The sequence below is a fragment of the Charadrius vociferus genome, unplaced genomic scaffold (assembly GCF_000708025.1).
Source record: "Charadrius vociferus isolate BGI_N301 unplaced genomic scaffold, ASM70802v2 scaffold259, whole genome shotgun sequence".
Classification (NCBI taxonomy): domain Eukaryota; kingdom Metazoa; phylum Chordata; class Aves; order Charadriiformes; family Charadriidae; genus Charadrius; species Charadrius vociferus.
The window spans coordinates 4,322,386-4,344,391 of record NW_009661368.1 but is presented as its reverse complement, the minus strand read 5'-3'; the positions used below and the strand labels follow the sequence as shown (position 1 = coordinate 4,344,391).

The window sequence follows — 22,006 nt, the reverse complement described above, 5'->3', positions numbered from 1 at the left end:
CCCCCGGCAGTGAGTCCCCGGGGAGCGGGGGGGGTGTCCCGCAGCCCCCCTTCCCCTGCGCTCGGTGGGTGCAGCGGTGCCCGGGCCCCGCGCTGCCTCCTCCTCTGCTGAATCCTTTTGTTTCAGATGATTCTCCCTTTCGCACCGTGGGAGCAGAAGAGGACCCTACTCTGCCAGCAGCAGCATCGCTCAACGCTGCAGTCTGAACGTTGGATCTCGGCTGTTGTTAAATCAGCGGCTCTTCAGGGCAGCTCCTTGACAGCAAGGCCGCCCACCGAGCTCGGCCGTTGCCCCCAGCACAGCCCCGTGCAGGGCACCGTGCTGCCAGGTCCCTGGGAGGGATGGGGATGCTGCGACCCAGCTCTGGGCAGGCATCGCGTGGTGTCCTGGCATCCCCCAGGATGGTACCCGCTCCCGGGCAGGGCTCTGAGGGCAGCGGGTCTGTGACCTCCCGCCCAGTTGGGGATCACTGCGATGGATGCCAGCGTCTCAGCATCCCCCTCCCCAGCCTATCTCATGTCTCTTGCTGTTTAATGGTTATGAAGGAAATTTTTACGAAATAAACCAAGTGTAACGGATTCAGCGGCGGAGCCTGCGGTAGGCCAGTGCAGGAGCCAAGGATGGGAACTGCCACATTCGTGTTTATGGCTTGTTAGTGTGGATGTCCAGTTATGATGTTTTCTACTCCAATGTTAACCACTTCACTGCCAGGGAAAGTGTGCAAGGGAGGAGGGGCGGCTCAGGAAGATGGGAGGCTGGAGGTGAAAATGGGTATCGCTCGGTATTGCATTTCCATCTCCTTCACGTTGCTCTATGGAGCCAGAGACTGAAGGGCGAGAGCGGAGCCCTGGGGGCCTCCCACGCTCTGCAGGAAGCTCAGGAGGGCAGGGGGCTGTGAGCCCCCAGCCTGGGGGCCTGCTCTGCTCACTCCCAGCTCCATGGCTGCTGCTCCTCCCTGAAGCTAAAATAAAATCCTGACCATTTAAGGTGAACAGGAGACTTGCCGTGGACCTCAGTGGAGCGGGCTTTTAACCCCTTCCCATTGCCGGGCTTTGTTTACTCCTTGCGCTCCCTTCGGCTTCGAGCTAGACCGGCTTAAAGCCATTTAGGAGAGCACATCCCCCTGGGAGCGAGGCGCCTGCCCCTCCGTTTGGGGAGCTCGCAGGGGACACAAACCAGCCAGGATGCAAGTTGGAAGCTCAGTTACTATTCTGTGCTGCCTCACCATGTGGACACTCTTATTTTATACTAAGTGCCTTTGTGTGGGTTAGGTTAATCCACTTTGGAAATGGATTAACCTAAATTTCACATCGGCAAACTTAGTGTCGAACAGCCGCGTCCACACAGGGAGCGAGGGAGGGACAGCAATTCAGCAATAGCTGCTGGGCAGGAGCTTTTCCCCGGGCAGGGGAGGGGTCCTGACCCCAGGGGGGTCACCGCCGTTACAAGTGGGGTCATGAGCCCGACAGAAACGCAATTGTTTGTGCCAGCGCTCAGGGTCACGAGGCTGGCAGAAGTGGGGCTCACCGGCAGAAGAGGGGCTGCCTCCAGAAAGAGCTTTGGGGAACGTCATGCCAAGCTCCTTTCTAGTGGGTATTTTTTGGATTCAAATTATCTAGGGGGAAATAACTGGCAATTAGATACAGAATTGGTAATAATAATTTATCAAGTTGTCAGGAACAGGGGTAAGTGCCTTACGGGATTACATGTTAAAAAAAAAACCATAATAAACCAGTACTACTCTTATTATATTATATATATAATACACATCAAATATATTATTTATAAGTCGCTTCCTTGCCTCTCTCCTCGCAATGTGTTCATTACTTCTGGTCCCTGCAAACCCCTTTCACAGGGACACAGATCTGCCCATGCAGAAAACTTGGGGCTCCCTGTCAAGCTGTGCTTCCCACACAGGGTCCTGTCGGATGCCACCAGAGCCTGAGCTGCAGGTCCTGAGAAGAGCCGTGCCCTGGCTGTAATGGCCCCTGCACCGTGCAGCCTGCCTGCGTACCACACAGTGATGCTTCTAAGGGCATCGCTAACGATGCCCTGACCTCATCTGTCGTAATTTCCTAAGGCAAGAATACCAGGGCTGCTGTCAAACCCAGGAATAAACTACATTTAAGGCACTGTAGGAGCTTAATTGAATAGTTGTGTTGTTGAGGAGTGTGGGCACAGTGATCAAGTGGTGAGAGCAGGGGACTGCAGGATCCGGCCATCATGCCAGAGGAGTCACTGACTCATGGGCGACCTTGTGCGAGTCACTTGATGTTCTTGTGCCTCTGCAAAGTAGGTTAAATAACAAATGGGACCTCCTGCATTGGGTTCTCCGTGAGCATCAAACCCTACTGGCAAAAAGCATTAGAACGCAACTCAGAGGGGAGGCCCGTAAGGAAAGGGGGGCAAGAAGAGCTGCCGAAGGAAGGCCCCAGTCACATGGCACGAGGGGGATACGCAGCTTTTATCAACACTGTGTTTTAATTTATCTGGCATCCAGAGCAGGGTCAGGAAAAAAAAAGGAGAGTAAAGATTTGGGGAACTTTATTATAGACCAGATTTTATTGTGGGCTGAGGGCTGTATTCCCACTTCATCTTGGTTGCTCCTTCTGTAAAAGTAGCAGTTGTTAGCACCTGGCATATACATGAATAAAAGTTTTTTTTTTTTCCCAGGAGCCAAGACCAAGAGATGGAAAGGAAATACAGCTCTGTACTTCATGGGGTACACCAGTCACTGCCAAGTAAAGGAGTAGGAAAGGAGTTGTTTCTATGGATGGAATTTACCTTCCTCTGGAGTAGAGGGAATGGGTGTTTGAAGGGCTGGGTCAATCATAGTCAAATATCCCCAAACATTTCTTGCCAAAGTCTGAACCCACAGCACCAGCAGAAACATCAGCATTGTGTTACATGTTGAAGATGACCCTCACAGCTTATCTCTTGGGCACCCAAATCCGAATCAAGTCAACATAAACAGAACCACCATGAAACCCATTTTTAGCCATTCTCAAGCCATACTGCGTTTTTCAGTATTCATCTTTGTGGGTAAAACTAACTCCTCAGAGATACACACAGGATCTTGCGCACACAAGGCTCATGATGTGGGTCCGAGGAGTCTGTGCAACCAGACAAGGTGCACGCCTGCCTCCGCAGGTTTAACAGCAGTGGAAACAAAAGCAAGTACATGATTCAAGGTTAAAAAGCTGAACCACACAGCTTCATCTTCTGTAATAACGGAAATCATTAATAATAGTTCGCACTCTCAAAGTAGTTGCCATCCAAGCTCTTGAAGAGCTTTATTAGTGAGTGAGACCTCAGAAGTCTCTCTAAGGTATTATCCCCTTTTTAAAGGGAGAAGGCAATTAAGAAACAGCCATTTGTGTGACTTGATCAAAGTCAACATACAGCACGTCAGCACCCGAGCTTGGGAGACAATGCAGAAAACCTCACCGGGCAAAGCTTTCCACAGGTATGGGATAAATTTAACTGGATCCATGAGACTATTTCATGGATGTTAAATGCTTTCATCACCTTGAGGTTCAGGCCTCTACTTTTTCCCCTGGGAATGTTTCCTAGCCCCACTTTACAGGACCCGAACCAAAACTTTGTTTCCAGTTCTACTGGGAACAGCTGCCTCTGATGTTGGTTATGGCACAGGGAATGGGCAGCATCTCTCCTCACCGATAGGGGAGGTACTTGGAAGAAATGATGAGTTAAAGACATATAATGTGGTTTCTGGCCCTACTCATTCAGTGTTCCCAGAAACAGGCTCAAACAGCTCAGCTTTAGCGGGCTACGTGGGCTGCACCGCTGGATAACACGCACCGAGGGCAATCGGTGCCAATCACCCACGGGTGGATCAGCCCCAGTGCAGAAGAGCCTTCCTGCAGAGCGAGCAGGGAAACCATACGGGCTTTGCATGGTCCAGCCTGTGCGGGACCTGATGGCCACGTCTGTGCAGTGCTGAGCTCCGTGGAGTCACTGTCACCAGCCCAGGGGTCTCCACGCTGCCCAGCCAAGTGCCACCGACCCATCCTTCCTCCTGGGCACTCCCACTGCAGGCTCCTACTGCCCAGTTCACATCTGGTCTGCCACATCCTGCTCCTGCTTGATCTGACCCAACCCTCACTAACATGACAACCACAGCTCCACCGAGAGTGAGAGAAACTTCTAAACATCCCCCAGCCACTTCTCCAGGACCTTAGTTAAGCTGCACAACATCACAGGGAAGTGAACAGAGAGTGGGAAAGGGACCAGCTTCTCTCCGCTGTTGCACAGCTACCAGTGAGGAAAATGAACCAGACCAGTTGCACGCAGCAACTAAATACACCCGAGAAGCTGAGAAGTACAATTTGTGTGTAGCATCACTGGAATCGGGCAATGCCACTTGATTTAAATCAACACCTCCTTTCTTACAGAAAATAATGTGATTTTCCCCCAAATTGCAAAGAGTCAGGGCCTTGGCATCACATCTCATTTGAAGATGAAAGATGCAGTGGCAGAATTTATCCCAGCCAGCCCAAGTCAGGGTCTCAAATTGTTTGCTCGCATTGAGCCTTGCATTGAACAAACACAAAGCTCACCTGTACTGCAGCTACTCTGGGAAAAATACTGAAAGATCTACACAACAGGAAATAAAAGCTCTTAAGTTTTTACTAGCTGGGAACATCAGAGTTAATTCCAATAACAGAAATGAGTTGACCTTCACTGAAAGCAAGCCATTCACACGAGTTTGAAACCAGGCTAAATGGTTTGATCATCTGACCTCCTGCATCTCATGAGCCATTAAGGCCAAGGATGAAAGTTTTGCTAAACTGTCTTTACCAGTAAAGAACGCCGTTATGACGGCCAGACCTGCCTCCCCAGCTTTTTCCTGGACAAAGTCTCTCATTTAGGGCAGACTTTAAATTTATCAGGCAAAGCCCACTTCTGCCAGCAGAAGCTGCATCTCCACTAGAGGGCTTTGCTGATGCAGATCTACGAGCAAGCCTTTATCACATAGATTAAATCTGTATTTCAAACAGCTATGGTCACCGTGCCTCACTTTGTGCATACAGCCACTATTCCCTTTTCTTCTGTGTGTTAGGGTGCATTTAGGGAACTTCTCTAGTGCTCCAGAATGTCTTAAAAATTAACATCAGGAAACAAAGATCTTCCCAAGCCAAGGAAAGACCTCTTGAATAAGAGTTATCTCGTCAGGTTGATTTAGAGATATTTATTCCTGATGATGTTCAACACCCTCTTTAATGGACTGGGAAGTACCTTATCATCCTCATGTGATGCAAATGCATCATCCCACTTCCTTCCAAATACTGACTGCATGCTTCTGCCTTCTCTGCACATCTATGAACACATACAGCGTTTCTTTGGGATCCCTTCACTAAGCACTCGAACAGATAAATTCAGGTCCTGGATCTCACACAGCAGCTGCCAGCTCTGCCAGATTGGGTTCTGGTCTCTGGACTATGTGAAAAGAGATGTCTGAGATTCTCACTAGTGAACTTCTAGACTGAAGATTAAATTCTAGCATGCTTTCTTCTCCAGCCGCTCGCTCCCCTCCTTGCCTCTGCTGCCTGCCCTGTGCCAGTCCTGCACCCCCAGGATTAGCCTGGAGATGGATCCGAAGCAGAAGGAAGCAAGCAAGCTGCCAGGGGAAGATGCATCGTAGCTGTTCTGGTAATACCAGAGCCCTCTGAGACACTGAAGTGTGCAAGCACAATAACGTGTGGGCCAAGGAGAAAGGAGAGTGGAAGGAGGAGGACTTAACATTGCAAACCAGCCTCTGGTCACGAGGCTCCGTGAGCTCCTAAATCCTGCAGAGGAGGCTCCATCCTCACCAGCATTAGACGAAGCCAACTCCCTGTAAATCTGTGGGATTTGAACCCCCCGACGTCCCCTTACAGGACTACTCTGCTGTTTGGGTTAAAACATTGCTTGAAATCGTGTTTTGACAACCACTTCACATCCGCGCACCGTCACATGCTCCAGGTTTACAGGGAAATTGCTGGACGGATGGAGTGTGTGACGGTGCAGGACAAGGCTCTGTCCCTTTCAAACACTTACAAGTCAGCATAGCAAAGCCATAGCAACAAGAAAAGCGCTTGTGTTATTTCCCATCCAAGAGCAGCTCCTACCATTCACTGATTGCATGACCTTCTGTCAGCAGTCATTGAAGCAACCTTTGAAAATGTTTCTGTATCATTTAAACCTGCTTACTTGGCCCTGGACTGTGTCTGCCAAGGTAGCAGGAACATCTCCAGAGCAAAGAGTGAGCCTGGCATTTAATGGATTTCTTCTTCTAAAATCTTTATTCTACCAGCCACCAGTGGAAATCACGCCCAACAGCGTGGCATGAAAAATAAATCCAAGGCTGGGTTCGAATAATACAGAAAAGATTGTCTGGAAAATGACTGCCATAAACTCGAATAACCAATCATTTAAAAATGCTAATATTTATAGTTTGAAAATGAGGTGGAAGGATCATTATAGGCAAATATCAAATATCTTCTTTTCATTCCTTTTTGCTGCTAGATTGGGAAGGTTAAGGTTGGAAGTTCAGAGATGCTTTAATGCCTCAGTAGACACCCTGAAATGTGGCTAATTTGACACTCTGTGGAAAGGGTAAGGGGCCTGATTTTTCTCACAGACATGAGAATTAGTATCAAATGGGAATGAAGGAAGACTCACACCCCAGAAGCTCCTGCGTGTTCTGGTGAACTCAATTTAAGCAACATGGGTCACAGTTGTTTTCCGTCATGCCAAAATAAATGTACTGACTCCAAGAAATATATTGAAATATATTCTGCAGGAACTCTTCATTTTGTGAGCAACCATGTAAAGAGCTCCTCTCCTGACTGTTTTTTGTCCCTAAGCAGAGATAAAATGCTTTCTCTAAGGTTCTTCTGGCTGTGCTTCCTTGTGGAGACACTGCTGCCCTAATACTGATGTGCTTAACAGCACTAATAAATTAGTTACGTGCACACTCTTTTTTTTTTTTCCTGAATAATGAAGTTAAAAGGCCACTTTGGCATAAATTCATTCATTGTTACCCCAAGTGGAGCAAGTTCCTCCTGGTGCTGCTGCATACAAATAATTGCTTTTGCCAAAAGCCGAGTAGAACACAAGGCAGTTGCTTAATTTTTTCTATTATCATCACCAAATGTTGGCGAGTGCCAGGCAGTAAGGTGGCACAGCAGCAAAGCTGAGCGAGAGAGGAACCAACATCGTTTTGTAAATGCTGATATATAAAAACCACGCAGTGTATATTTGTGTAGTGCAAACAAACTTTAAAAGCAGGGTGTATTTTCTTCCTGTTTTGCATTTGCAGCAAAGTCACAATTATTTCTATCGTCTTTAGAGGACTTTTGGAGTTTGTAAACACCTGGAACCCCAACAGCTGCAACTCCCTAACCCTAAAGCTCCCTCCCTGGGAAGAGAGGGAGCAGCAGCCCATGTTTCACACCCCCTGCTCCACAAAGACTGCCAGGATCCTCCAGGAAAAAAGGATGGTACTGTTGTGTTTCTAGTGCAAAGTATGAAGAAGGAAAAAAAATTGCAGGAAAATGCTTGGCGGAGGGAACTGAAGCATAGCATTGATATTATCACATACAATAGGAAACAGAGCATGGTTTGAGTTGTGCTGAACAGGTAATTCCGCGGCTCATTCTGCTTTTCCCCTTTTCCTTCACACAGACTTAGCAGCTCCAGATACAGCCACAGCTGCCTTAGCAGCACGGCACTTGTTTCTCCAGGAGAAGTTGGGTAGTGTCCTGAAGCTCGGAATGGACAGCACCCAAGTCCCACTGGATTTTCTCCACTGGGTCCAACCACCTGTATCCTCTCCAGACTGTTGTTACCTCCAGATCTGATGGAAAGCTTTAACGCTTCAGAAGTCTGAGCAGCAAGACTGATCTTTTGTTATTTTGCTCTCAGGAATCAGTTTCAACAACACGCTGAACAGCAAATTTTACTTCTTCCAAATAGGTTTTTCCCTTGGCTGCTACAGCTTGAAAAGCTTAGAAAGCTGCACTGCCACATACCGATGAGAGCTCAGGAAAAGAAAAACTTTAGAGGCAGGGAATAACATCAAGCCGTTTGATTTATGATCTAAACCAACAACTGCTGGTTGCCTCAGCTGGTCCCTTTTTTGTTCCCATATGACATATGCTTCTATTCCAATCTTAGCTAGCTTCAAGAGAATTCATGTCAGCAGCACATTATATCTATCTATCTAGTGATAGCTCCAATGCAAACTGCTAAACCAAAATTCAGGGTATAAACTTCTCAAATCTCAAAATTACCAATGAAAGTTCTCAGAACAAGCATCTCTGCGCAGCTTCAAAACTCAAGATTCAGTCCTAAAGCCTGCCAGCTTCTGGAGTGTTTTTTATTATGGAAATAAAATCAAACCGCAAGTCCATTTTTCTATCTCTAGAAACCGGGTACAAGAGTTTAATGAAGCTTCGTAACACACATCTCTTAAACAGAGGTTTGGAAGCAAGAGGAATTGGTAGAAAATGCATAAATGGTAACTAGACAAACCTCTCAGACCATCCTTTTCTATACATCAAACTGCCTCAAATGCTGAAAAGCACAGTTAGTCTTCACGGCCCACTGAGTCCTTAACCTTGGTGAAGAACAGGTTGGTACTCACTGGTACAGACAACATTCGGGTCTGCAGTCTCAATGCCTCTCTGCTAGTTGTACCAAGAACCCACAAACACTTTGCATAAACCAAAGGTGGTTGGAATATGTCAACTTTCAATCCTATTTATTCAAAAGTGGTCCTGAAGCAGCCATCAGATGCCACAAAGCAGCACATCCATCCACACCATGTCCCCAGCTCAGCCCAGTTTACCCCAGTCAAGTCCAGCTTATCCCCGTTTACCCTAGCCCAGCCAAGCCTAGCCCAGCTGAACCCAGTTTACCCCAGCCCAGCCAAGTCCAGCTCAGCTGAGCCTAGTTTACCCCAGCACAGCCCAGCTCAGCCAGCACAGCCCAGCTCACTTTATCCCAGCACAGCACAGCACAGCTCAGCCCAGTTTACCCCAGTCCAGCCGCCCCCCAGAGCTGTCCATAGTTCTATCGCCTGATCCAGCCCAAGCGCAAAACCTGGCACGTCGCAGCCTTTCATGTTTCAAAAGCCTATAACATAATATATTGCAACCAAAACCTTAAATGCACTCAAGCATCCAACGTGCGCAAAGGAAAAAATCTTCAAAACACAGAAGTGCTTCCATTTCGTCCTCCAGCAAGAAGGTTTCACTACTGAAGTGATGGAGGAGATCGGTATCTCTCCAGCTCCTGACAGCAAACCCACATCTGGCGTTTTACACTCTGGCAATGGATGCTCTAACCCATGTCCCTTTAGATAAAAGTACCCATTGGGCGCAACTTCACAGTTCAAGCTATCAGCAGTGTTTTCCACCGCTATGCAATATAAACTCTTGCACTTCTTGCAACTGGCAGTAATGTACGAGATCAGATTCAGGTTTCAGCGTGCTGGAAAGAAAATCCAGCACTGGCTTCCAGTGCAGATTGTGGGGAGCAAGTAAAACATACTTTTCTTTTTATAGACGGTTTCCATGGTGCACAGAGGTTCCCATAGCTAATTCTGCAGCTGCAGAACTTCAGAAAATTGCACAGCCCGGGTATAATCCTGTGGCAGTCTGCCCCATCCATTCCCAAATCAAAATCCAGTGGCTTAACGCTCTCATCAAACAACTGAGCCTTCTCCCACTTAGACACGAGAGCCGAGTAGCTGCGGTTGAACTTCCTCAAGTTAACAATCAGTTTAAGAGAGCACCAGAGCAACTGAAGCAAGGTTTGGGTTTCAGACCCCATCTGCTAAATCTCCCAGGCAATTAGGAGGAGGTAAAGAAAAATAATTCCTATTTGCCATATTTATTTTTAAGACAATTTCTTAGAAGAACGGTACGTCTAAAGAACAAGCAGACTGTTATAAGCAATAACTGCAACAATTCCACCTCTGCTCCCCTCCACTCACACGACTCTGAAGTAACCGTCTTTGCTTTCTCTGAGCCAGAAGATGAGAGGCACGCTGCCCTCCCAACTGCCATGCACCAACACTCGCTGTGCTTGGGTCAGAGCCTGACCCGCCTGGACAAACTGGCCATTTCCAAAAGCATCCTCCAAAAATCGATGTGCCAAGCACCAGTCACTCCTTTCACCCCTTCAGCACGGGCAGAAACCTGCTCTGCACCTCGCAGCGCCCTGCACCCGGAGCGCGACTCACCTGTTCCTGGGAATTCATTACTCGCAGCTTCATTTGCTTCAGGTAAGTAGAGGTGAGGGGCATGTTGTAGTCAATGATCCCAGAAACCAAAGAGGAAGGCGGTTCGCTCTCTGAAGAACAGACAAAAAAGTTTATTTAGATATAGGGATGTGGAAGCAAAAAGCTATGATGTGTTCTCATAATCGTTAAACATATGTATTTAGAAGCACTTAAAATCCCTAGCTAGAGCTGGTGCCCGCTGAGCTAAGGTTCCTATAAGAACACGACCCCACCAAGAACATAATTACAGAACAGATGTTGTTCTGGAAAAAAAAAAAAAAAGCATTGCTGTCACCTGCAGAAAAGACTACACATAATATATAATTTTTCAGTCTACCAAACTAGAATGTAGCAGAGAAAGGAACTGAGTCTTGCTGATGCCTCAAAAGCACTTCCATGCAAATGGGATTTATGCAGAGGTTGATGAACAAGAATATATTTGCAGCTTGCTTTAGCATTGCAAAGTCTTGCCAATTTTGCTGGGATTCCCTCAGGTAGGAGTTAACATTAAGGCAACTTATTAAGTATCTCTATCTGGTGATGAAGATTATTTTTAACACGCTCATTAAAACACAAACTTAATTTTAAAGAACTTTAATTTAAATTCTTCCTGTTGATTCCTCTGGCTGCATCATATTGAGCTCTATAGATCACTCTGGATTCAGACCGCTCCTGCAGATCACTTTGTCTAGCCAGACCAGAGGAGTCCCCATAAAGCAAATTCTCAATGATTTTTCTGAATCCTCAAAGATTTGTCAGCTCTGCCATCATCACTGTGGAGCTTGTGAGCTCTCCACTTAGGACATGAAGACCATTAGAATCATCTAACGCTGAATTTACAGGCTTGCGAAAGGGGTTTGTTCAAGAGGAAAGTTGCCATTTCCCACAGGGATGGCTGCCGGCTAAAAGGAGGATTTCTTTGCCCTCAGTACAGGCAGACACAATTGTTGAGAATTAATCCAGCCTTCCAGCACACTCTGAAGGGATGTGTGGTGTCCACTGGAAAGCAAGCTTTTGCAACAACAGACAGGGAAGAAGGATTTCCAGGAGCTGAAGGTGAACCGATGGTGGGAGGTTTCCATTCCCGTCTCTGAATCTCCCTGGCTGGCTTGCATTTTCTGGGGTCACTGGTTTCACAGGCACCTCTGACAGAGCCCCTTGAGAAAGAGCCTTCACAAAATGTTTTACAGCACCTTAGAAAACCCATCAACCCAAACCTAATGGGCCTGCTTTTCAGAAATGCTGAATATCAAAAAACGCCAGTGAAACTCAGCAGACCTGAAGACGCTCCACACCTCTGGAAATACCGATCTATCGTGTCTGATTAAGAAATGACCTGACCCAAAAACTGTCTGTAACTGACTTAAACATCACATAGGTTTTTGCAAATCTTCTATATCAAGACAGTAACTGGGTCCATGGGAACACAATGTTTTTTTTTCACGGGTCCATCTAATTCATCCCTGGGCAGCCAAAACATTCCTGCCTGTGGATGCAGAAAAGGGTGGCCAGAGCTACTCAGGCCACCAGCTCGCTCAAATATGAAGGTGCAAAGCTTTTAGGAACATTATAAACTAATTCTTCCCTTCTTTTCTCATGGCTGTATGTCAGGGGTCTCTGTCATTCTTCGACCTACAGATTAATTAAGAGCACTTCTACATCTCTACATATTAAGCACCCAAAATAATCCATTATTCTACTGTGCAGGGATGTTACTTCATGATGAAAAGATGCTGAAGTCCCAGTGCAAGGGGTGCTTCTCACAGTCTGGTTCTGTGGTGGAAGGGGAAACGGCTCCCAGCAACAAAATGTGCCACCTGCCCAGGCTGGCTGGGGTCATCAATATCTGAGTCTTTAAGAGCAGTTTAAGAAAGCATTTGCTAAGAGTAACAAAGATAGAGCTGCTCTTTCCTTGAAGCACAGGCGTGAATGAGGTGAGTCTTTCAGACCTCTGAGGATGATATGTTGCTCTCCTGCCATCCCCCCCTTAATAGTTCAGCCCTGCAGAAATGAATGAGGCTCAACAGAAGCAGCTCAGCATCCTCACCTGGGGAGGAAGAAGGAGGTAGATGATCTTTGGTGCTTAGATTCTGCCTGAAACCATCCTGATGTAAATCTGGAATAATCCCATTAGCAGCCACAAATTTACTGTGAATTTGTGCAACAGTAACAGATAAGAGCTTGAGCCTGAGAAACCAAAACCTTTTTTCTTTTTTAAGCTAACTGGAAAAGAAAGAAAACCTTTGTTTTAAAAGGCCTGGGGGACTCCGCGGGAACAATCCTCATATCCTACGTCACCAGAGGGGGCTACTGGAATCCTGTAGCTCATTTTTCAAAAAGTTATCTATATCACATGCCCTCTGTGTTTGACATACAGATGGAACAGGCAGAATGCTTTAAAGTAAAACAGTTTCGGTCCTAATTCCACACTTGTATAACTCCACCGGAACTGGTCCTAATTTAATAACAGTGTAAAGAGATCACAGTGAAGTCCAGTGATGTTCAAAGTTTCCCATAAGCAAGACAATTTGCTTTTATGAGTTATGTGGGTGCCTTGTGGGGTTTGATGTCAGATATGTTTAATTAGGGATTTTTGTGATCACAAATGAAATGTGTTGAGATTTGTTTAATGAACAAGAGGTGGGAACGACTCAATTTTTTTCATCTTACTGAATTCAACTTTACCTATATATGCTTGTATGTGTGTATGCATGTGCATACACCTAGGGAACTCCTCTATGACCCCAATGTTTTTTTAGCTGATTTGCTCCCGATACATTCCTGATTATGTATTAGTGAAATCAGACACTCTTCCCCAGTAAAAGTTACTTTATCTAATCTACTCTATGTATTTTCACAGGTACTTAGTCACTATTTAGGTACTATTCAGAGCAGAAAGGCACTTCTGTCCTTCCAGTCCCAGTGGGTAAGAAGCAGGACTTTTTACTTGTTGGATCCTTTGTTTTCCTGTTTGATTTATTTTTTAGAGAACCGCTGAAGGGAAAAGCTTTATGAACGTAATTGACAATTGATATTAAATTACAAATTTGCTCAGGACAGCCAGATCTCAGACCTTATCATGGTTTCCACAGCTAGGACCACTCTGGGGAGACTACCCAGCACACAGTGCCGTGTCGCTGTGGAGGCATGGGAGACGTGGGGATGGTGGGTGGGCAGGAGGGAGTCCCTGAAGGAACAATGACCCTTTTCATCAGCTGCCTCCTGAAAAGGGATCCCAAGCTCCAGGGCGGACGGCTCGGCTAGTGCCAGGCGTTTAGTGCAGTGTCCTGGTTTGGGTCAAGCCAAGAGGCGACATGACATCCTTGTTGGTCTGACTCATCTCATGGCCCTTTCCGTCCACTGAGCCAACGGCTTCAGCCGCAGTACTTGGAATGTCACCCGTGACAGATGCGGCGCAATCAGTGCAAAGGTCAGGTTTGCTCCCAGTGAGGCCAAAGGCCAAAACTTCTCTTGACCTAATTGGAGAGAGGGATCGGGCCCTTAGCCGGCAGAGTGGGAAGTGCCGAGGTAATGGAGCTTAGACTAATAAATGTCACACAGGATTATTTGGAGAGTTTCTAAAAAATATAACAAGTACAAAGCATTTCAGTCGCTAGCTTTGGATACTGGCACACTTAATCCACTTAAACGGAACCTCTGGGCTGTCCCTATCTCTGCTCCTGGCAGTAAACAGACAGAAATCGGTATTTAATATTAGAAATTTTCTATTGTTGGGTCCTTCGTTCATTTAATTCTGCTTCTCTGCTTGATAAGAGCTGGCAAATGAGCCTGTTTGCCTTAACAGTTTTGAAATAGTCTAACTCTCTGCAGTGCACTTGATCATGTTTGTAATTCAGAAAAAAACATACAAACATCAACTTGAACCATTTACTCTGGAAGAAAACCTGGTCCCATCTTATGCACCGCTTATATCTTTTAGGCCTAGGAGCTGCAGATTGGTTCCGTTTACAAAAGAACCATAATGAGCCAACCACCACAATGGCCACACTAATTGGTTGTATACATAGGCATAATATAACTGATTACCAAAACACTTTCCGTTATCAAAAATAGGATCACGACGTGCATATCTATTAATTACTGCAAATTACTTCGTTATCAGAAACTTCAGTTATTTCAGTGTCTTTCATTACAAAATTACTAGTTTAATGGAAAAACTTCAGGTCATGTTTTTTCAGAAATCAAAGTGTCCACCCACATACTATTACAGGTTGATTGCAGGCATATTGGCAATATTTTTGACCCAAACTTTGTATGGTTGCACGGGGGAAGCTCGGAAAGAAAGGTAGACTGCTTCTGCTCTCTAAGCTGAAAACAGTGACAGACGAACCAGATTTAAGCAATTATTTCACCTTGGCTATAAAAGTGCATGAAAAATAACACAGTTTAGGTTAAGAAGTATCTCATCGATGGGGCAGTATCCTGACAGCTATCAGTGATACCATGCCGGTACAAAATGCTGCGTCAACTCTGCTGGCAGAATTCATTTGCCTTTACCTTTGGGCTCCAGTCCGTTGGAGTTGAAATGCATCCTCTTCTGGCACTCGGTGCAACTCATCAGGAACCTGGTCACAGCTTCTCTCGGGAGAAAAGCATAGGTCTCTGCAATCTGGGAAAACAACGAGATGGCTGTATGTCCTGGGCGAGGGAGAATGCCTAACGGAGAGCCGGGCGGAGGGTGTGGGATGCCACGGGCACCCTCCCACCTCGCCTGCTCAGCCTAGTCGAGAATATCAACAACTCACAGCAACACACCATTCCCTTCAGCCCTGTCCTGGAGTCCCTGAATCCCCCCCTCTGGAACAAGTGTTGATGGAGGAACATTTCGGGAGGGTAACTGGTTTGTCAGAAAGGCACTGGGACACAAATGAACAGACCTTTGGACTCCTTGCGTAGCCACTCCTTCCCAGAAAATCCTTTCCATTCCCCCTTGAAGTCTGGGAAGAGCAAAGCTGCAAACGTGTAAGAATCAAATGGGAGAGTAAGGTCTCGTCAGCTCTGTTTGCATTGTTAATTACCATCACACCAGTAACCTGAAGAATCCATTAATCTTTTGTAAGGGCAGGTCACTTTTTCCCACAATGACAATCAATTACTGTTAATAATACTTTGCACTTCTGTGACATATTTTCTCTAGGGAATTGAAAACATTTTTATAAACAGTAACGAATTAAGTCTCCTGAACCTTTACGGGATATTTATATTTTACAGATGAGAAAAAGCTAAGGATAAATATTTAAAACTTGGATGCCTGAAGTTAAACACTATATCCAGACCTAAGCACCCACAGAAGGTGCCTGACTATCACAGAGTCCTCTTATTCCAATTAATCCCTGCCAGCAGCAATTTTACAGTATTTCTAAAGATCAAGACTAGGTTATTTGGAAACGGAATGAGGCAATTTTAATGTAGATTTCTTTAAGGCCATAAGAGACCATCAAATCATGGAGTATGACCTTCTGTGTAGCACAAGTCAAGGAACTTCACCCAGGTTCTCCTGCAGCCCTGTGGTTTCCCTAAAACATCTTCCAGGAAGACATCTGGTCTTAATTGGAAGGCATTAAGAGGTGGAGAGTCCACCTCTTACTTTGGGGTTGGTTCCTATGGTTAATCACCCATCCTGTTTGGTCTAAGTGACTTGTCCTAGCACGGCGGTTCCCAAACCAGAGGCCGCGACCCCAGCAGGGGTCACAGCACTTACAAGTGGGGTCATAAAGCAGACAGAAATTCAATTGTTTGTGCCAGTCCTTGGGGCTGCGAGCCCGGCAGAAGTGGGGCTCATAACGGGAAGCAGGGCTGCAACCAGACACCTCGCCAGTGACAGCTGGTGACGCGTCCGAGCCTGGAAAGCAGCCCAGGATGTCCCGATCCCCCTCCTCTGGCCAGTGGGCATCACTCGCCCACCTGATTTTGTTAATAAAAATTAAAAATACCAAAATTCCAAGCCTTTTTTCTACCCTACAGGAAAGGGTGATGCTTAAGCTTGGAATAAAATAACCTTATCGAAGGCGTGCGATGGGGCAGAGGGCAGAGGGTTTGCTCGATCATGGCTAAAGCAGCCCCATGACCCGACGTTGCGGTGGGAGGGAGAGACATTTATCTCCACTGAGCGGCAGCAGAGCCCGAGGTTTTACATGCATGCTAATGCCAGATGGGTGGAAAGTTCAGGCAGGGACCTTGTCCCAGCCGTTCAAATGGAGGATGCAGTGCCTGGTCCTCATGGGATTCTTCTCCTATTTAGCTCCAGCCCCATCGAGCTCTGTTGTGACTGAGCGGCTGCCCAGCTCAGCTTTTGCCTCTATGCGATATTTATCAATGCACAAGCACTAGGGACTCCCGCAGAAACACTGAAATTAGGGGCCTGAAAATTGCTGGTGGCAAACGTGGTATTGTGGCGCAGGCAGGGAACTGTCCCTCGGTGCTGCCAGCGGGGCTGAGCCCAGTTTCCCCATCTCTTTTGCTCCAGCAAGCCCATAGTCGCTGCTGCAAATGTTCAGCTAATTTTAGTGATACAGTTGTTATTTCTCAGCTGATTTGATGCTCTGCAGAGCAGACAGCTTCCTTGATGAGTTATCTCCCATCCAAACTCCCTTTCTGATTGCCTCCCTCCGGAGGTCATGGACAAGGGCAAACTCTCCGGTGCCTCTAATCAGAAACGGTGGGGAAAGGGAGAGGGAGAGAAATGGTAGGGGACACCGAAACCTCCCGAGCTGACCGCCCAGCAGCATCCCTTTGTGCGCCCGAGCCATGGCGCAGGGCGCGCTATGCAGCATTTCACCTTCCAGACCCGGCTGCAAAGGCGCTCCAGGGAGACAGGGCATGAGCGAGGCCAGCCAGCCCAGCCAGCAGCGTCCTGCCAGGTCAGGAGGGGATACACGCTGCTAATGTGATGATCTCAGCTCAAGAGGGAGACGGAGGGGTGGAGCGTGAAGCTCTCTGACTGCTGCGAGCAGGCCTGGGAAAACAGACGGATCCAGCCTGCTCCCCCGAGGCTGTGCAGGGCACAGATTAGTCCTCCAGAGAGCTGAATTGAAGGAATTAGGGGAGGGTCGGAGCGGTCTGCTGGGGAAATGAGGGGAAAGTTTTTGAATTGTGGTCGTGCTGGTGGGGCTGACGGCCCCGGACTATAAAGAGGTCACCTGCCCCTGGCTGCAGGGGCTGTGCCGCAGGGGCAGGAGTTGAGCGCGCAAAGCATGGAGCGTTGCCACGAGCTGTGTTCAAAGCCCAGCTCCCTGGGGGCTCCCACCACATGCCAGCGGGTCTGCAGGGCACTGGGCTGCCCCTCCGGCACCGCCAGCACAAACAGCCGTGGATGGACCCAGGGTAATACACGGGCAGGACAGGCAGGACAGACTCCACCCCTGAGCCAGCTCTGGCAGCGCATCGAGCCCTGCATAATCTCAGGCATCATCGCAGAGACCAGGGCAGCCTGCACAGACCTCTCCAAGATGATGTATACACCAGAGACATGCGCTGCCAGCCAGCCACTTCTGTCTCCAACCGACTTGGTCCTTAGGGCTGTAGGATTCAGGGGAGTAGCTCAGTTTTGGACAGTAAATTCAGCTCTTCTTGTAAAAGGAGAGCCCAAACGTTTGCATGGAAGGGCTGTGCAGAGTCAGGAGAAACAGCAAGCTCCCTGGAGAAGCACACTTCAAGCTAAATTATTCCTGACCTAACTAGAGTGGTTTCAGGATGGATAGAGCTGGTTCTCAGCATCCATGGAGCACCTGATGAGACTTAGCTCGGTGCCTGCCTCCATTTTGTAATAGAGGAAGCCCAGCCACGGGCTGGTGAGAGCATCCACCCGACCGGGGGAGAGGGGCAGGCTCTGTCTGTCCCCCTTTCTGGCTGCTTCTGCCCTTCAAGGCCCACAAGAGACATTTCCCTCTGGCCGAGAGAGACAGGGAGGCAGATGGCACAGGGCAGAGTGCGCAGGGACTGGGCAAACATCCCCTTGCCCATCAGTAATACTGAGCATTTCTCTTTTTCTTTTCTTTTTTTCCCTCCAGACATGTACAGTTGTCTTTGTATGATTCACTTGGTCTCTCCAAGCAGCCGTACCATCACACTGCCATTGCAGCCCAGTTTCCCGTCTCCCAAGCAGAGCTCCTCTGCCTTTAAATGACTGCTTTCTCACGCCTCCCCGCACAAGCAAACAGGACTGTCCTTTGGCTCTTGCCTCCAGCCAGCGGCTCTGCTTCTACCTACCTGCCCTCCCATCCCTGTCCCCATCCCCGTGGGATATTCGCTCCCACGGCCCCTCTGCCCCTTTGCTCCCGTCCCCTCGCTGCCCGGAGCACGCGAAGGGGGAGTCTCACCGCTCGGTAGGTTTTCTTCTGCCCGGCATGTTTGGGTGCTTTGCCCGGCTCCGACGAGCTTTCCACATGCATCGAGTATATGATGTCAAAGAAATCTTCCACCACAGCCACGCGTTTCAGAGAGATGCCCTCGGGCTCCGACAGTCCATCTGCCCCCTACAACAGTGCAGGCAAGTTGAGTTAGTGTCAGCGATGGGTGACAGGGGTGACAAGATCGGCCCGGGGCTAATGCGGTTGGAGGGGGCAGAGTCGCGGTGCTCCAGCCCCGGGCTGCCTTGGGCACGGGGGATGTGGGGGATAAATTAAACAGTGCTCCAGGGAGGATCTTGCTGTAGCCAGGGCAGTGGCGGCTGCTGCTGTTGTGCTGCTGAAGCTGCCAGTGAAATTGGGCCAGGAACAAAAACAAGAGAAGAGTCCATAGCGGAGTCACAACCAATCAAGAAATTCAATTTTCATAATTTGGGATGATTTTGCTAGGCAGGGAACAGGCAGAGGAAGCTCTTTGGACCTGCACATGGTACTAAACCATCCTGGGAAGCCCCACAACAAGAGGCACCCTCGCTGGCTGCAGTCCCTGTGGATGTGGATCAGCCAGCAGGACAAGGTTTCACTGTGATGTCAGGATACGGCCCTTAAAGGAAGGAGACAGAATCGCCCTCCTTCCCTGCACTGACCTTTCCAAGGCACCCTCCCTCTCTCGCATACGCAGAGCAGCTGAGCGCTGGCAGCAGCAGCAGAGCTCTTTGTGTGTTAGGATGTGCTGGAGAGCAGGAGGCAGTAATTCTGCCACACGGCAGTGGTGACAGACTGGTGGGAGTAGGAAGTGTGGGGAGCAGTGCTCCTCCGAGCTGACTGGCACCAACGGTGTCAGCTCACACTGGCAGGGTGTGCGGCGGGAAGGGGAGGCAGCCTTTGGTACCCGGCAACTGCTAACGGCGTTCTGGCACAGAGCACCAGAGCGGGGAGTGCTAATGGAGACAGTCGGTGGCTACTGTAATGGCATGGGATACCAAAAAAGGGCCGGGCTTCGGGAGGTCGCTTAGCTTCTTCCTTGAAAAAACGCCATTGTTGCATAGACAGCTGTGTATATATAAAAAAAAATATATAATATAAACATATACATACATATATATATACACACACCACATCCCTTTGAGGCCTGCTTTCTGAAAAGGTGTGCATGGATGCCGTCCAGCTGGTACACACCAGGCTGGTGAGCGGCAACCTGCACATCTCAATGACCGGGAAACTATCTTTTTCACGTGCGTTCACAGATCTGTGAATGCCGGCAGAGGATGGTAGGGGTCTGCATACAAAGGGAACACCCAATTTCCTAACCTTTATTTTTTGTCGTTATTGGAGGTTGGGCTCTGTCTACCTTATACAGTCTATAGATTGAATAAATGCTGTTCTTAAGCCACCAGTCAAGGGACTCTCAAAAATCAATCATTTAGAGGGACTGCATTCTGCTAAAGACTATTTTCTTGGGGAAGCAGACTTTTCATGTAAAGCGCTGCCTGTTAAAGTTGGTTCCTCACCCCAATTTTGGAACAGAAACTGCCGTTCTGGGCATGGACTGTGGTGGGACAGGTCGGTGTGCTCACCCGGGACACGGGCACGAGGATTTTCCAACACAAACCACCTCTGCCTTCCCCAGGGAGCCCTGAGCTGTATATAAAGGTGGCTGCAACAAAGAGAATATTGAGAACGAACACAAGGGGCAGGGTGGCAGTGCTGCCATGGTGAGGGTCGGGAAACTTCCCCTGAGGGAGCATCTTTGAGGAATATAGATCTAATTCCTTCTGTCACTGTTCAGGGAGTTTCACTTTAATCGAGGGCACGGGTATTCCCCTGCCAAGGAGAAGCGGGCATTAGGAGGCTTCCTACTGACCAATAATCCTCAGAGCAGGGTTGAAATGAGGATAATTACAGAAACAGGACAAAGAAAAATGCATCAGGAGAAAAGCACAGTCAGATGCGACAAGCAGAGCCTTCAAAATTAAGGTTGTAACTAACCCCGTACGCAAATCACTATTTCCAGGGCCATCCCAACCAACTAAAACCCTCCTCCCTGCATGGCCAGCGGTTCCCTGTTTCCTCCTTGGTTTCAGAACAAATGCAGTTTAGGTAACCCCAAGGTCTGAGCATCGCTACAGCCGCTCTGCTTATCCAGCGCTGCCGCCTTCTCCACCCCAGCGGGATGCCGGAGCTGCCTCCTTGACATCCCATTCCCTGCAGTGACCCTCCCCTGACTCCTCGCGTCTCTCCATCCCCTCGTCAGCCTTGTGACTTCTTTCCCCGTAATGATTATTTAGCTCTGGGAAGCAGGTGAGATGCATGCGGTATCAAAGCCACTGGATATAAGAAGCTGTATCAAGTCAGTGCTCCTAGGATTACAGAGGTTTATATCTAGCAATATAACCAAATGTTGACCTAGGATTTAAGAGGACACATGCGCTGTAGACTACCTCTCAGAGGGGCCCACGCCCCTCTGGTTCCTCCTTCCACACCCAGGATTGCTCACGAGTATTCAAGGCATGAGTCAGAGCCCATAATATCTCAGAACGGCTTAAAAACCCTGAGGTTTAAAAAGCAATAAAAATTCCGTTGGGAAGAAGGATGGGAACAAGGGATGCTTTCACCCCCTCCTGGTCTTGGGGCTGTATTGGAACTTACCTGCCCCCAAAATGAATAAAAGATTTCAGGAGCAAAGCTAAGTGCTCGGGACTAGATGGCATTTTGGGTGCTGACGAGAGGAAGTCCCTTTGCCACCTTACAGGCATCCTCCTTTTCCCTACCTTTGCCCAGCATTAGTTTGTCTCTCCCCCTTCCCAGTCTCTCCTCCTTTTCCATCCCTGCGTTCCCTGTCCCACAGGTCTTGTTCTCCCACCTCCTCCCCACCTTCCCAGCATCATTAGCGCTCTCTCTCCTCTCACCTCCTCTCCTCCACGTTCCCCATCAGGTCTTTTTCCTCCCCAGTGACCTTTGCTTTCCCCACCTCCTCTAGTCCCACATTTTTTCGCTTGCCTCCTCCACACGCCTCACGAGCCCCTGTAGCCCCACGTCCCCCTGGCCCCCGCATCGGCCCCCTGCAGCCGCCCCCTCCGGCCTCTTGCATGGCCCCGGTGCCTCCTTCCCTCCTGTGCCTCCTCAGCCTCCCCTGCTCCATCTCGCCCACCCTGCGCCCTCGGCTCCCGCACCTCCCGCTCTCCTGCGCATCGCAGCCAACTCCTGCTCTCAGGCAACCGGGCTCTATTTATAGCCCACAGCAGTGCCGGGAAGGGGCTGTTTGGGGCCGGGGTCACCTCCCCACCTGGTGAGCGGTGACCGTCATCGCCGAGGCCGGTGAAGAGCAACAAGGAGGCGACAGCCATTT

General features: G+C 48.5%; 1 protein-coding gene across 1 annotated transcript in view; it reads right to left on the bottom strand.

Moving 5' to 3' along the window:
- Positions 1-21,964, bottom strand: part of NOL4L (nucleolar protein 4-like) — a 47,870-nt gene extending 25,906 nt beyond the window's left edge. The window contains exons 1-4 of the mRNA XM_009893535.1: positions 21,944-21,964; positions 18,631-18,786; positions 14,810-14,921; positions 10,253-10,362 (exon numbers count right to left, since the gene is read on the bottom strand). Coding sequence (XP_009891837.1) covers positions 10,253-10,362; positions 14,810-14,921; positions 18,631-18,786; positions 21,944-21,964 — 399 coding nt within the window. The remainder of the gene's footprint in view (positions 1-10,252; positions 10,363-14,809; positions 14,922-18,630; positions 18,787-21,943) is intronic.
- Between the last annotated feature and the right edge of the window lie 42 nt (positions 21,965-22,006).